The sequence below is a fragment of the Astyanax mexicanus genome, chromosome 6, assembly GCF_023375975.1.
Source record: "Astyanax mexicanus isolate ESR-SI-001 chromosome 6, AstMex3_surface, whole genome shotgun sequence".
NCBI lineage: Eukaryota > Metazoa > Chordata > Actinopteri > Characiformes > Acestrorhamphidae > Astyanax > Astyanax mexicanus.
In genome coordinates, this window is record NC_064413.1 from 54,356,916 (window position 1) to 54,374,345 (window position 17,430).

At 38.2% G+C, this 17,430-nt stretch overlaps 1 protein-coding gene across 4 annotated transcripts in view; it reads right to left on the bottom strand.

Moving 5' to 3' along the window:
* Window positions 1-17,430, bottom strand: part of col11a1a (collagen, type XI, alpha 1a) — a 193,666-nt gene that overhangs the window by 149,499 nt on the left and 26,737 nt on the right. For all 4 annotated transcript variants that reach the window (XM_049480869.1, XM_049480871.1, XM_049480870.1 and 1 more), the window contains exon 4: window positions 12,162-12,324. In XM_049480869.1, coding sequence (XP_049336826.1) covers window positions 12,162-12,324 — 163 coding nt within the window. The remainder of the gene's footprint in view (window positions 1-12,161; window positions 12,325-17,430) is intronic.

Below are 17,430 nucleotides of genomic sequence, written 5' to 3' on the forward strand. Positions count from 1 at the left end.
TTTATCTGGATAGGGGTTTTATTGAACGATGAGAAGCCGGAATGAAAACGGGCTTGAGATGATACTTCTACAGAAGTATTTTAAATACTTAAATATTTTAAATATTATCTTTACTTCTATCTACAGAGTAATAATGAAAGTACAGTATGTATTTAGAGTAGAAGCTTCTCTTCAGCAACACCTCGGGCTGCTGTTTCTGAATCTGGTCTAATCCTTCCTGCCAGCGAACCCACTGACCTGCTGTATTTCACCCTCTTCTTTCAGATCACCAATCTGGATCAGGCTAAGCCCAGCGGCCGGCTGGCACACGGCGGCGGAGCAGCGGGGAGCGGGGAAGTGTGTGTGTGAGTGTGTGAGAGGGGTAACGGTGGATGAAATCAGTGTGTCTGACAGGCAGTGTCAGACTCAGATGAATGGAGCGTCTCATGGCTCAGACTGGAGGAGGGTGGAGGAGGGTTTAGGGGGGTGGAGGGTGAAGGTATGGAGGTTTTCTGAGGGCCAGTGAAAAGCCTACATTGATTCTGTGCCGCGGCTGAGGGAGATTAAATGCCGGGGGCACGAGAGGGAGAATATAATGCTGAAATTATAATCTGTTTATTTTAGTTTCTGCTATTTCTATCACTGATTCTGTTTTAGAAGAGGAAATACGGGAAACTCGCTGCCCACTCAAAAACACTCAGAGGCTGAAATACAATAAAACAACTGTGTCAACAGGTTAAAGCTGTTAACTGAGTTTAACTGTGAATAGTCACAGTCAGACAGGATTATTCACTGCTAATGATTTTACCAAACTAAAAACCTCTGGAATATAATCAAGAGGAAGATGGATGATCACAAGCCATCAAACCACCAAACTGAACTGCTTGAATTTTTGCACCAGGAGTAAAGCAGCATAAAGTTATCCAAAAGCAGTGTGTAAGACTGGTGGAGGAGAATGTGGTGCCAAAAGATGCAGATGCAAAAAAACAAGGTTATTATTTATTATTATTAAATATTGATTTCTGAACTCTTAAAACTTTAGCTCTGCATCTTTTTTTTTATTTCAGCCATTTCTCATTTTCTGTAAATAAATGCTCTAAATGACAATATTTTAATTTGGAATTTAGGAGAAATGTTGTCTGTAGTTTATAGAATAAAACAACAATGTTCATTTTACTCAAACATAAACCTATAAATAGCAAAATCAGAGAAACTGATTCAGAAACTGAAGTGCTCTCTGATTTTTTTCGAAAGCTGTATATAAACCTTTTTTATAACCCTAAAGTTATATAGTTTTACGTATTTTTAAAATTATTTTAAACTGTTCTGCATTGTAGATTAATACTATTAATCATAGCCATATGTTAAAAAAACAGAATATATTTTATATTTTATATCTTAAAAAGGTTTAACTTTTAAGATTCATGGCTCTATTTAGAACCATTGCCTTACTAAAATATTACTAAAGAACCACTGAAAACCTACACAATGTCTATGATAATTAAATAATAGTTAAAATAATTGAGCAATTACGATTACTTGTAAAACCACTGAAAAGCTGGAACTGAAAATATATGTATGTTAATGTTTAATACATAAAAAAGTATGCCTCTATTCATTTTAGTGCGCTATAGAACCTTTTAAAAAAACTTAATTCTTAAAAAAAAAAAATACATTGCTTCATACATGGTGTCAAATTCTTATAAAGGAATATAGAAGAAATTCCTTCAGAAAAAAAAAAAAAAAACTTTGAAAAGGCTTTAAATCTTAATATTAGGTAGTAAACCAATAAAACAGTATAAAATAAAGCCGTTCATCTAATAAAATTTAAATGTGACGAATAACATATTCTTCAGGAGCAAAAATAATGCTTATTTTATTAATTATTTCTTGAAATAAGACCATTTATTTTTCAATAATAAAGTCTTTCATTACATTAAATGACTTAAAACTACTTTTAAAGAGCCTACAAATCAGATAAATGCTACTATATTCTCATGAAAATCTCCTTTAGGATGCCACGATGTAAAAATTCCAGGGTAACAGTGAGCCCCTCTCACACAGAGAGGTAATTCAGAGGGGTGAAATGCCTATGCGTCAGTTTCTGAAGGATTTCTGAAGAATTTGTTTGCAGAGAGGTCCAAAAGTCCAAAAAGCTTCCGAGGCCACAGCCCCCATTCCTCAATCTGACCAGGAATTTCCTATATATACTACCCAGAATGCATTTCCACACCCTGCGAGCAGAGAGCACAGATACTGCCCCTGTTCTCCAGCTCTGAACAGAGAACCTGCTGTTCCACAGACCTTAAAGCCACACCTGGTCCACCTCAGCCTTAAAAAAACTTCAGGGAAACTCAATCTGAGAACTTCTGTGAAGGAAATCCTTTCATTCCTGTTCATTTTTTACACTAAAACACACAAAATATAATATTTATCTTTTAGTTAAAAGCTAAAATATCTAATCTGGAGCTTGAAATCCAGCTTCCAGTCCTGGATTTTGTTTTGCTGACAGCTAAATATACTATAAATATACTATAAATATACTATAAATATACAAAACTATACTCATTTCTGCAAACTAAGGCAAGACAAGACAGGGACCACCCATGTTGCACTGCGCATGCAAGATGGTAGAGTGCATGACATCATATATTTCTGCATATAGTTTTAAGCATATAATTTTAGCATTAAAACAATATGAAACTATTAAAACAATGCAACTTTTAAAAGTTTCTAAGTCTGCAGCAGAATAGCCATGATGCTAACAGTCAGTCCTGGCAAGTTTGAAGCCACAATGCTGCTACCAGATACAGCAGCCAGGTTTAAGAAGATTAGAATGAATAGGTTAGCCACAATGCTAAATGCTAACAGTTGGACTAACCTGCTAACAGGGTCCACAATGCTATCTAGCACAGCAGCTAAACCTGCTATAGTTGAAGGCGTGATGCTAACAGACACAAATTTTTAACCAGCTAAAAGAGTTTGGTGTGAGGAATCATCCACTTCTTTTACGAGCCATTCAGATGCTCCGCCACTAATCATTTAGTGACATCACAATAAGGAAGCTTGCATAGAACCATCCTGACTCCACCCCTATCAACCTCCACCAGAGCCCCACCCTCTAGATCAGTTGAAAAAATTCAATTTTAGTCATTTTGGTTGAGAACTTCAACCTCAAGAGAGTACACAGTAGGATCAGCCAGCAGACTTCTTCTGAGGGAGGGATCTGTAAATACTGTTCATGCCAAGTCAGGAGATAAGGGAGATGTAATTACTTTTAAATAAGCTAACATGGGGCGTGGCCAGCAGCAGCTTATTTGCATAAAAGCGACAAAGCCCTTAAATGTCTCTTGCTAAAAAGGGATTAAAACTCGTATTTTGCGTAAAGAACTTAATGAAAGTGGTCTGCAATAAGGGCGTTTTTTTTTTTTTTTTTTTTCGGCCGTGTCCCAATTCACTAGCTGGGACAGCGGTAGTGTATTGGAACGCGACCCTGACGACACGGGTTCAATTCCCATTAGGACCAGTGTGTTTATTTATCTATTTTTCCTTTCTTCTTGGGTTTTCCTGCTTTGAGATCAACTGTTCTACAATTGGGTTCAACAACCCTCTGGGCTGGAGAGCTACTAGTCTGTAGCACTCCATCCCATTACACTTCATTTTACAAAACAGATTATTTTCTTGTGGCCACATAATGGCTTAGAAAATATCTGGCCCAACTTATTTGCCAACCCCTGTCATAGACATAATTTTAGGTTTAGATTTAAGTTCCAATTTGAATAGAGCTGTTTAAGAGTTTGTCTCCCAGACCTATATTTAACCTAATCCCAGACTAATAAGCCTTTTTATTTTAAAATCAGCTTGCAATCTAGTCGTAAACAGCAGTCTACACTAAGCAAAATTGTTCTATACAGTACAAAAAATGAGTTTTAACAACTATAATATATGTAACCACTTTTGGGACAATGCAGAACAATCAACAAAGCATTTCCCATCATTCTTTTAAGTCATTTTTTAACCAAAACAAGCATTCCGCTGGTTTGTGGAGATGTCTACTAAAAAGAGCACTGTCTGTAAGAGAGACAGTCGAAAACAAGCATTAGTAATTTCACGCTTAATCTAAACCAGATTTTTCCCTGCATTGTGGGAAAGCCGCTCTCCGTACGGAGACGCAGAGATGACATTTGTAAGACCACTCCTTTCTTTGGCATGCAGCTCGAGTACACATCTGGCAACCCCCCCTGACAAGATCTGTCAGCAATTTCAGGAGCAGCACAAGTGTCCATGCAAATCAGCAGACCTTTAAAACGTCGCCTCGGGCCAGAAAAAAAAAAAAAAAGCACAGGAATCAACAGCAAAACTCACACAGCAGCAAACTGGAGCAGGTTCAGTCTCACAGATACACTTATATTACAAAGATCTGACAGGCTTTTATAATGAATAATGAAATGCTCTAAAAATGATTTTAAATAAAATCTACATACACTGACTTGCACTAAAAGTTAATATGTTTTTTTGCAATTCTCTATATTATTATCGCTAGTGTTTGGAAAATGTATTGGGAAACCTGTTCATTCATCATTTCTTCTAAAGTCAAGTGTATAAAAAAAAAGAGCTAATGTTGATAACATTATATGTACTGTATAAACAACGATTAATCGTTATTACAGAAGCTGGTGGATGTAAGACACCTTGCACTTCTTTTTATCAGTTCCTCTTTCAGGTCTTATAACACAGTAATTATATCAGACAGACTCCAGAAGACATACGGCTGCTCAAAAATATAATCATTTAAAATAAAGTAAAAGGAAGCAGAATTGTTATATTTTCCTGGAACTGATCATGTTTTGCTCAAAATTTTACCAATTTTCCAATCTTTTCAAAGATAGTAGTTCATTACATGGCTTATTAATTATTACTTTGATAAAATGCATGGAGAAAAAGCATCAGACAGAGTTATTTTTATTGATAATCAATAATCACACCTCTAGGATACATGTAGATACTAAAAACCTGACACTCAGAGCAGCCTATGCCTTTCAGTATTTTAATCAGGACCAATACGGCCAATTATATTCCAATTAAATAAAAAAATATATATATTTTTTTTTACTAAACTAGATGTAAACTCAGCTGCTAATAATATTATAATTATTATAATATTATAAGTATTATAATAAAGAGTTATTCCACTAAATGATGAGAAAAACACTTTTATTTAGGACACACATAGAAACTATTTACAAATATATAAACTTTTTAGTCTAAATAAATAAAAAATGTGCAATTTTAGTGCAAAATAACTACTTAGTAAAATGTGCAAGTAAAATAAAAACTATATATAAAGTAGTGCGCACACCATAACTAGCTTTAGTTTTAGTAAAGCAGGTAGTTCCACACTTTTTCTGTTGGAATCAGTAGCAATGATGACGTCTGATGTGATTTACTCAGAGACCAAGAGTGAATGTAAATACAGCTGATTATGTGTTTTGAGCAAATAAACATACAGTGGGGAGAACAAGTATTTGATACACTGCTGATTTTTCAGGTTTTCCCACTTGCAAAGCATGTGGAAGACTGTCATTTTTATCATAGGTACTCTTCAACTGTGAGTGATGGAATCTAAAACAAAAATCCAGAAAAACACATTGTATGATTTTTAAATAATTAATTTCCATTTTATTGTGTGAAATAAGTATTTGATCATCTATCAACCAGTAAGAATTTTGGCTCTCACAGACATGTTACTTCTTCTTTAAGAAGCCCTCCTGTTCTCCACTCATTACCTGTATTAACTGCACCTGTTTGAACTCGTTACCTGTATAAAAGGCACCTGTCCACACACTCAATCAGTCAGACTCCAGCATCTCCACAATGCCCAAGACCAGAGAGCTGTGTAAGGACATCAGGGATAAAATTGTAGACCTGCACAAGGCTGGGATGGGCTACAGGACAATAGGCAAGCAGCTTGTGAGAAGGCAACAACTGTTGGTGCAATTATTAGAAAATGGAAGAAATGCAAAATAACGGATAATCTCCCTCGGTCTGGGGCGCCATGCAAGATCTCACCTCGTGGAGCATCAATGATCTTGAGGAAGGTGAGGAATGAGCCCAGAATTACACGGCAGGACCTGGTCAATGACCTGAATAGAGCTGGGACCACAGTCTCAAAGAAAACAATCAGTAACACTCTACGCCGTCAAGGATTAAAATCCTGCAGTGCACGCAAGGTGCCCTTCCTCAAGCCAACGCATGTCAAAGCCCGTCTGAAGTTTGCAAATGACCATCTGAATGATCCAGAGGAGGAATGGGAGAAGGTCATGTGGTCTGATGAGACAAAAATATAACTTTTTGGTTTAAACTCCACTCGTCATGTTTGGAGGAAGAAGAATGATGAGTACAACCCCAAGAACACCATCCCAACCGTGAAGCATGGCGGTGGAAACATCATTCTTTGGGTATGCTTTTTTGCAAAGAGGACAGGACGACTGCACCGTATTGTGGGAAGGATGGATGGGGCCATGTATCGTGAGATTTTGGCCAACAACCTCCTTCCCTCAGTAAGAGCACTGAAGATGGGTCGTGGCTGGGTCTTCCAGCATGATAACGACCCAAAACACACAGCCAGGGCAACTAAAGAGTGGCTCCGTAGGAAACATCTTAAGGTCCTGGAGTGGCCTAGCCAGTCTCCAGACTTGAATCCAATAGAAAATCAAATCTTTGGAGGGAGCTTAAAGTCCGTGTGGCCCAGCGACAGCCACGAAACCTGAAGGCTCTGGAGGAGATCTGTATGGAGGAGTGGGCCAAAATCCCTGCTGCAGTGTGTGCAAACCTTGTCAAGAACTACAGGAAACGTCTCATCTCTGTAATTGCAAACAAAGGTTTCTGTACCAAATATTAAGTTTCTTTTTCTGGTGTATCAAATACTTATTTCCCACAATAAAATGGAAATTAATTATTTAAAAATCATACAATGTATTTTTCTGGATTTTTGTTTTAGATTCCATCACTCACAGTTGAAGAGTACCTATGATAAAAATTACAGTCTTCCACATGCTTTGCAAGTGGGAAAACCTGAAAAATCAGCAGTGTATCAAATACTTGTTCTCCCCACTGTAGTTATAATGGAAGAATAAAACAAGGAACTTTTAAGGAGATCTTATTTTTTAGGTGTATTTCTCAATGTGTTTCTTGTAGATGCACTGGGATGGGATCACTATTGTTAGAAAGAGTAAGCTCCGCCCTTTCTAACCATATGTGGTTTATGCTGATGCATGAAGGGATTCCTGAGTAATTAAGCTGAGAACACAAGATGAGATCAGTAGGGTTCTGAGGGTTAAAGCTTTCTGAAATTATTAATTAGCAGCTAATAGCTTTCATTTAACACTAGCAATGTTAGAATTCTTGGGTTTTTGAAAGCATTGCAGAATTTATTACAGTATATATTAATACTGAAACCCACTTCAGTACACGTCCCAAACCCGCAGTAACGAAACACACCGAGAAAAAATCCATAAATAAACACTCTCTCTCTTACAGATTTATGAATATTAATTACAGCAATAAACTGCAGTTCTAGACTGAAGAGTGGGCCATGGACCATGTGCACCATGGGATAGGAAGCAACGTGACCCTTGAACTTGATAGCGTAGCTGGATGAGCAGCTTTTTCTACCATTTCTTGATCATCATCCAAAACTACCAGTTACCAGCAGAAGCTGCTCTTTTTATCAGAGCTATTACACTGATAATACACCACAGCCAATATAAATACATATATATGGTGAATAAATGCAATTATAAGGCTGAATAAAGTCTGCAGACTCCGCTAACAGCTATTCTCTCTAAACACTATGTAGAAACTGCAGGTTAACGCAGCTCTGAGTAAATGAACATTTCAGACTGATTGTTGTTCATTAAAGCTGAGGACGTTTGAAGTTCCACTGTAATCAGAAGTGAGTGTGGAGCGAAGAGATCAGACTGTTTTTTCCTTCCTCAAAAGCTCTGCAGATGTTTCCTGCTGGAGCGCTAATTGAGATTCGTCCTGGTGTTGCTTTGCCATCGAAACACACACACACACACACAAACTCACAAAGCCTAGGAGAACGGTGTTCCCAGTACCACATGGTTCTGGGATTTTGGAGCTCTAGGGGAACACAGATGGTCTGCTCTGGTTTTTTATCATTGTGTCTTTTTAAGAATTGAGGACAAACCTTCTGGCGCAATTTCTTAGACATTGATTGACCAGTTCGAACCCTGGTCATGCAGCTTGCCATCAGCTGCCGGAGCCCTGAGAGAGTACAATTGGTCATGCTCTCTCTGGGTGGGTACAGTACAGTAGATGGCACTCTCTCTTTCCCCTCATCACTCCTAGGGTGATGTGGATCGGCACAAGGCTGCGTCTGTGAGCTGATGTATCAGAACCGAGTCGCTGCGCTTTTCTCTGACTTCACATGTATCGAAGGAGGCGTGTGCTAGTCATTATTCTCTTTGTGTTGTGGCATGAGTGGGACAATTGGCCCAAAAATTGGGAGAAACAAACAAAAAAAGATTTTCCATTGAAAGGAACATTTATTATAGGACTAGGATTGTTATTAGAAAGTTCTAAACAAGGTTTAGTAAGGGTTCCAGATATTTAACCTGTACTGTTACAGAAATAACGTTCTAGAAACGCTCTGAAGACGTGTGACATTATAACGGTTTGCATCACAATGTTATTAAAACATCTCTCACATAACATAACGTTCTCAGCTAGACAAATACTAAAAATAAAGAAACTAAAACAGTCCAAACAGTGACAAAATTGACAAATCTACCAGAACATCTAGAAAATTTTACACATTGAATGTTATAAGAACATTAACTGTAACCTTCAGAAAATCTGAATTTGGTTCGTTTAAACCAAAAACTGTTAGCTGGGTTCATTCCTGTCTTGGAAAATGATGCTATGTTATCTTTTCTGATTCAGTTTTGAATAATAACATTAGTTGCATTAAAGGTTCACTAATAATGATGTTTTATGTCAATTTTAGACACAATATTAATTTAAGGAATACATTATTGACTATCCGCAACTGTTCTATCCTTATTATATTAGATTTCTTCAGACAATATTAGATAAAATTCAACTATATTGTTATACAAGCCAATACAATACATTATATAGTAGCCTATACATAGAATGAATAAGCAGGTCTAATGAATCCGTGCATTTACTCAGTTAACAATTAACAGTTGTGCACTCATTTCCATATAATATGTTCATTATAGGTCAAGGTCATATTTTTTTTACTTTTTCTTTACTTTATTACTGTAGTTCTTTAGCTGTCAGACTTCAAAATCTTGTTCTTTTTACAGCTGAAACTGAGACTTAGTCTAATTATGTTAATCTGAGTTAAAGGCTAAAGGTGTTGCCATGTGGGTCAGCCAGACATCTTCCTTTTTTCCTGTTAATGTGTGGAAAAGCAATAAATATCTTGTTTTAGAAACTCTTTAGAAACTATATTACTGGTTTAAATGATATAAACAGCTTTTTAACAGTACATTAGTCTATATATGGTGAATAAAGCTGGTTATAATGCTGAATAAAGCCTGCACTGGTCAATAATAACTCAAATATTTCCATATACCCTCAATTCTAGAACAGGCCCTATTCTACCTCTTCATACAGCAGCAGTCAGTGCCTGAACCCCAGCTGAATACCTGTGCTTCATGTCTCAGCGCTGGACAGATGTTATGAAGCCTGTCTTTGTATGTCCCTCTAAAGTTCAGAGCACAGAGAGAGCGACTCCGGCCCTGAGTGGCTTTAATTACAAGGCGAAGGGAGGCTTTCATGACAGGAAGTGAGGCAAAAGGTGAGGAGGGCTTAGATAAACAGCAGACACACACTACTCAGTGTTAGGCTGGGACTCTCCACACCACAGGGGTGCTGTGTCAGAGCCCGCACTCCTAAACCAGTCCTGACAGGGGGGGTACAGGGCCTTTAATGGGGCTGTAGTCAAGGTCAAGTGTCTATAATGAGGTTCTCCACCTACATAATCTTTAAATATCTCTGGATCTGGGTCTGTGGTGGGTAGGGCTGTACAATAAATAGTATTTTTACTATTATCATGATAGAAGTTTTAACAACAACCATATTGAAAGTGCTGAAATAATGCATTGAATAATTATAAACTGCAGTAACTCTGCAACAGAGGAAACTCTTCACGCTACATTATAAGACTGGATGTAAAGTGAGGTAGAGTGAGGCAGAGAGAGAGATAGAGTGGTGTAGAGCAAGGTAGAGGGGAGTACAGCAAGGTAAGCAAGGAGTGAAGTAGAGCGTGATAGAATTAAGGAAGTAGAGAGATAGACTGAGGCGCGTTAAAGTGAGGCAGTGAAAGGCAGAGTGGGGAAGAGAGGTAAATTGAGACAGAGTAAGGTAGAGTGATGTAAAGCAGGGTAGAGCAACAGAGACTGTAGTAGAGTGAGGTGGAGAAAGATAAAGCTGGGTAGAGTGGGGTAAAATTAGGTAGAGTGAGGTTAGGTGAGACAAGAGTGACATAGACACAGGTAGAGTGAGGTACATTGAAGTATAGCGAGGGACAGTGAGATGGAGGTGGGGTAAAGTGAGCAAGAGTAAGGTAAAATTAGAGGTAGAGAGAGGTAGATTGAGGCAGAGTAATGTAGAGTGATTTAAAGCAGGGTAGAGCAATAAAGAGTGTGGTAGAGTGAGGCAGAGAAAGCTAGAGCTGGGTAAAGTGAGGTAAAATTAGGTAGAGTGAGGTAGAGAGAGGTAGAGTGGGGTAGAGTGAGGTAAAACAAGATGGGAGAGAGGTACATTGAAGTATAGCAAAGCAGAGTGAGAAGGAGGTGGGGTAAAGTGAGGCAGAGTGAGGTATTAAAAGGTAGAGGGAGGCAGAGTAAAGTAAAGTGATGTAAAACTGGGTAGAGCGGTGAAGAGTTGGGTAGAGTGAGGTACAGTGAGGTAGAGAAAAGTAGAGCAATGTAGAGTAAGGCAGAGAGAGGTAGAGTGGGGTAGAGGCAGGCAGAGTGAGGTAGAACAAGGAAGAGAGAGGTACAGTGAAGTATAGTAAGATAGAAGTGGGGTAAAGTGAGGTAGAGTGAGGTAAACTTAGGTAGAGTAAGGTAGAGAGAGGTAGATTAAGGCAGAGTAAGGTAGAGTGATGCAGAGCAGGGTAATGTGAGGTAGAGTGAGGTAGAGAAAGGTAGAGCAAGGTAAAGTAAGGCAGAGGGAGGTACAATTAGGTAGAGTGAGGTAGAGTAGGGCAGAAAAAGGCTGAGCAAAGTGCAGTAAGATAGAATGAGGTAGTGTGAGGTAGAGTGAGGTAGAGGTCCACAGTGAACAGGCTGACCAACTACTTTGTATTCTGATATATGTAAGTGCAGCAAAGCCAAATGTGGGAAAAAAAACTTTAAAGTTATTAAACTAATTTAATTTATCATGTTTTGAATCAATATTGGGATATCTGAGAGTGCTTTAATGCATTGCTTTATTGTTTATATCTCCAGCCCTAGTGATGTGGTGAGCCTGCTTCTTTATTCTTATGCAAAGTTGCCAACATTTGCCCAATATTTCTATGTGTTTCTATGATTATGAACCTCATTTAAATAGAACACCAACGTTCTTCCTTTGTAGATATTTCCAAAAACACCAAACACCAAACTTCATCTTCTCACAGAGTACAGAGGATGGGCATCTGCTGAACATCTTAGCCAACAAGCACAAAGCATTAGAGCATTAAGTCATAATGACTTCCAGACCACTGCTAGAGAGAACCTCCGTCCTTTTCTTCAACACACTTCACTTTCCTACAGAGCAAAGGGTTCTGAGATCTTCGAGATTAAAAAAGAAAACCTTAACTCACAATCTAACATCTAAAACAGGCTTTCTAAACCACATGCTGTAAGGTGTAAGCATGTTTATGAAGCAGTGAATCTGACTGTAGCCAAACAAGGCTTCACCAAAGTCCTTATACACAAGGTCCTTTTTCTCCAAAGCTGTTCTATAGACACCAACCATCTATGGAGGCATTTCTGAGGACAGCAACTTTATTTCTGGCTGTTTCTCTGGAAACAAGCCTCCTCTATGGACTACAGAGGAGGTGTTTACAGGCATTTGTACAGATGATACCCTACTCTACAGCTGATGATCTTCTCCTCTGAGAGTGTCTGTATCTTTACCTCATAAACCTCCTCGTCCAGAAGTCTGCTGCCAAACACAGTGATGCCGTTGGTGTCCAGGCCGGCATGGTCGCTCCTGCCCAGAGGCTTAGTGATCTTTTTCTTACAGTCCACGATGATGGTCACAGTCTTCTTCTCCACGCTGATCGCCACACGGTGCCACCTGAGAAAAATAACACCCATTCATTAGGCACAACCACTTACAGTCTCAGGACTTTATCTTAGTAACATAAAGTGTCATAGTATCCCACCACTGTGATAAATTTTATTTTTGACATAGAGTGAATCTGCCAAATACATATAAATATCCAAACATATCCAGTATGTTATGTAATAAAATCAAGGGAAATAATAGGGCGTTTGCTCCCTTTTGCAATAAGAAAAGTCTACTCTACATCTGGAAGTCTAAAGTGAGGTATAGCAAGGTAAAGTGAGGTAGAGAGAGATAAAGGGTTAAGTGAGGGTAAACTGAGAATAGGAAGAACAAAGGAGAGCAAAGTAGAGTGAGAAAGTAATATAGAGTTGGGTAAGGTGAGGCAGAGTGAGGCAGAGTGAAGTATAGCAAGGTAGAGCACGGCAGCGTAAGGTAGAGCAAGGTAGAGGGTAGTTTGGTATAGGGACGTATGCTGAGGTAGAGTAAGATAGAGTTTGGTCAAATGAGGTAAAGTGTAACAGAGCGAGGTAGAGTGGGGTAAAGTGAAGCAGAGTAGGGTAAAGAGAGAAAGAGTTTGAGAGAGTGAGGTAGAGTGTGATAGAGTGAGGTAGAGTGTGAGAGAGTGAGGTAGAGTGTGAGAGAGTGAGGTAGAGTGTGATAGAGTGAGGTAGAGTGTGAGCGAGTGAGGTAGAGTGTGAGAGAGTGAGGTAGAGTGTTATAGAGTGAGGTAGAGTGTGATATAGTGACGTAGAGTGTGACAGAGTGAGGTAGAGTGTGAGCGAGTGAGGTAGAGTGTGATATAGTGAGGTAGAGTGTGATATAGTGAGGTAGAGTGTGATAGAGTGAGGTAGAGTGTGATATAGTGACGTAGAGTGTGATAGAGTGAGGTAGAGTGTGAGAGAGTGAGGTAGAGTGTGAGAGAGTGAGGTAGAGTGTGATAGAGTGAGGTAGAGTGTGAGCGAGTGAGGTAGACTGTGAGAGAGTGAGGTAGAGTGTTATAGAGTGAGGTAGAGTGTGATATAGTGACGTAGCGTGTGATAGAGTGAGGTAGAGTGTGAGCGAGTGAGGTAGAGTGTGATATAGTGAGGTAGAGTGTGATAGAGTGAGGTAGAGTGTGATATAGTGACGTAGAGTGTGATAGAGTGAGGTAGAGTGTGATATAGTGAGGTAGAGTGTGATATAGTGAGGTAGAGTGTGAGAGAGTGAGGTTAGAGTGTGAGAGAGTGAGGTAGAGTGTGATATAGTGAGGTAGAGTGTGATAGAGTGAGGTAGAGTGTGATAGAGTGAGGTAGAGTGTTATAGAGTGAGGTAGAGTGTGAGAGAGTGAGGTAGAGTGTTATAGAGTGAGGTAGAGTGTGATATAGTGACGTAGAGTGTGATAGAGTGAGGTAGAGTGTTATAGAGTGAGGTAGAGTGTGATATAGTGAGGTAGAGTGTGATAGAGTGAGGTAGAGTGTGATATAGTGAGGTAGAGTGTGACAGAGTGAGGTAGAGTGTGATATAGTGAGGTAGAGTGTGATAGAGTGAGGTAGAGTGTGATAGAGTGAGGTAGAGTGTTATAGAGTGAGGTAGAGTGTGATAGAGTGAGGTAGAGTGTTATAGAGTGAGGTAGAGTGTGAGAGAGTGAGGTAGAGTGTGATATAGTGAGGTAGAGTGTGATAGAGTGAGGTAGAGTGTGATAGAGTGAGGTAGAGTGTTATAGAGTGAGGTAGAGTGTGATATAGTGAGGTAGAGTGTGATACAGTGAGGTAGAGTGAGGTAGAGGACAGTAGACCAATATACCCTCAAAATCAAGGGTAATAATGGGGAGTTTGCTTCCTTTTGGAAATGGTAGAGTGAGGTATAGTGAGGGTAGAGTGTGGGTAAAGTGAGGTAGAGTCTAAAAGAGACACGGAGTGCAGGTAGAGTGAGGCAGAGTGAGGGTAGATTGAAGTAGATCAGGGGAGAACAAGGTAGTGTAAGACAGAGTGAAACAGAGTGGGGCTAAAGTGAGGTAGAGTGAAGTATAGCTAGGTAGAGCAAGGCAGCATAAAATAGAGAGTGGTAGTGTGAGGTAGGCTGAGGTAGAGTGAGGTAGAGAAAAGTAAAGCAATGTACCACTGAAATCAAGGGTAATAATACGGAGACCAAATTAAGACCATTATCATCCATCTTTGCAATCTTCAACTTCATTTTAAAAACTTCTATGACGATGTATATACAGCTCTGGGAAAAAAAAAAAAATTAGACCCCTTAAAAATTAATTGAAATCCTCTGGAATATAATCAAGAGGAAGATGGATGATCATCAAAGCCATCAAACCACCAAACTGAACTGCTTGAATTTCTGCACCAGGAGTAAAGCAGCATAACGTTATCCAAAAGCAGTGTGTAAGACTGGTGGAGGAGAACATGCCAAGATGCATGAAAAACCAGGGTTATTCCACCAAATATTGATTTCTGAACTCTTAAAACTTGAACTTTTCTTTGCATTATTTGAGGTATGAAAGCTCTGCGTCTTTTTTGTTATTTCAGAAATTTCTCATTTTCTGCAAATAGAAATGTTGTCTGTAGTTTATAGAATAAAACAACAATGTTCATTTTACTCATAAACCTATAATACACCTATAAATAGCAAGGCTATATATATATATATATATATATATATATATATATATATATATATATATATATATATATATATATATATAGTTTTGAAACAGTGAAACACTTAAACAGTATCATAAGAATCAGACGGGGGTCTCAGACGGGGAAACACAAGTATAGGTCAAAGGCTGGAGAGGTAAAGAGGGTCACACGTGAGTCCAGCAGAAACAGAACCCAGAGCTTTAGACCCTCTACCTCCATCCAGCTCCTCAGCTCCTCTACATTCCTTCCCTGAGCCCAGCACATTCCTGCTCACACACTTTGGCCCTGTTCAGCAACTGGATTAGACTCATTAAACTCCCCACCAAATAATCCCCCTTCTGCTGGGTTAGTCCTGCATGACGGACACCGTGAACATTGTGGAAAGTGTGTGTCGGAGAGCAGAGCAGGGGAAACGGACGCAGTCAAAACACCACCACTCTGAGGAGACCTGGGGGAGGTGAGGGGGGGTTTACTGAGGTCCTGGAGAAGTCATGAAGTCTTACGAGTGCATCACAAGCCCCTACAGCACCAGCGTTATCAGTGGATTAATGATGATCACCAGGTTTTGGTGATTTCACAACATGAACACATCTATTAAACCATAACTGACCATTTACAGCTCAGTTAAATCAGTGGTTAATAAATCACCAAATGCTGCATTTAGAACCAAATGGGAACTGGGAGATTATGGGAGATTACTGACTTCCAACTGGGAGAAAACCTGTATTGAAAAAGCTCTGAAATAAATGTGTTTTTTGAGTTTCTATTTGATTGTCACAGTTGAAGTCTTTTTAGCACTAAATAATGTGCAATTGCCATTGCTTTTATATATATATATATATATATATATATATATATATATATCACTATTAATTAAATGAAAATAAATGAAGCAGTAAATATTAAACTGACAAACAGCAAAAAAAAAAAAAATAAATAAATCCATTGGCAAAAATTTCATATTTTTATTCTTATATTATACAGCAAAATAAATATGCAATTTTATCTTAGTAAGACTTTTTGGTACCACTTTAAAATAAGACTACCTTTATAAAGGGTTTATAAATGGTTTACAATTAGTTTATTAAAGGTTACTATCTAGGTTGTAAATGCCTTAAAAATCATTAATAATCAGTTATAACACATACTGTACGTAGAAAGAGCAACAATGACCTGTTGTTTGTCAAATAGTGAACCCACAGCCGTCTATAATGTTGCCCTTTCTATGTATGTGTTATAACTGATTATTAATGATTTTTAAGGCATTTACAACCTAATTAGTAACCATTAATAAACTAACTGTAAACCATTTATAAACCCTTTATAAAGGTAGTCTTATTTTAAAGTGGTACCTACGTTTTAATCACAAAGTGTCAAAATTAGTGAAGTAAGACTTCACTTAAACTGATTAAATTCATTATTCCTAAAATGAAAAAAATAATAATATTATACTTACAGAATGCTTAATAAAAAAAATAAGACTTATTGGCTTGAAATGAGAAAATTAGAATTTGGACAGCAGTATGTAAAATTTTACGCAGTCAGGCTGGACTTTATACCACTCAAAGGACTGCGTCACTCTAGGATCTATTTTGCTGTAAAATACCTGGAAGTTTCTGAGTTAGTTAACCACTTGTCTCGCTCAGTTCTGTCTGGAGAAAAATGAGGACAGCACTTTATCTGAGGAGCTCCTGCTGCTGTTCCTCACCGTATGAGTGTTTTTTATCCGAGTAAAATAGAAAAACAACAGCAAACAGCAATTATGCAATCAATCCATAGCTCGGAGAAAAGTTTCTCTTCCTAAACTCTGGATATAATCTGCAAAAAACTTCAAGAGCAGTAACTATAGCTCTGTTTAAATATATTAATACAGTAGCTTGAAGGATAATTTTAATGCACACTGAACTGAATGTATTTGTTAACTGGGGAAAGAAGGAAATCATGGCTGATTTTATTACTGTAATGCCTCTAATGGCTTCAATAATAACATATTGTAATTAGATATTGTACTTGTGTCTTACTCGTGCAATAGAAATTTTGAGAAATAGCTCTTTTTAAATAGTTGGTGTATCACTTTTTTAAGATCTATTGTTCACATTCTTTTGCTGTTATTCTGCTAAAAAAGTACTCCTAACAGTATAGTAAGTAACAAACCTATATTAAAGCCCAGTCATGCAAAAATATAGATAATAATAATAAAAAATACAGTGATTTAAAAATTCATTGATATACATTTTTGGTTCTACCGCCTTAATTTATTAGTTTATCTGGCTTGTGAAATATCCCTTGTACTAGCCTCTTGTTTTTTGGGCTGTATTGGGGTGTTGGTTTGTCATATCAAGATAAAGGAAACTGTCCCCTGATCAGTGGCTAAAGGACATCTAGTGGAAAGACATTCTCCAGCATGTTGGAGCTACAAAAGAGGGGTTTTAAATAAATGGACCCTCAGTGGGAGTTAATGCATCATCCTAATCTAGACAGCAACTGT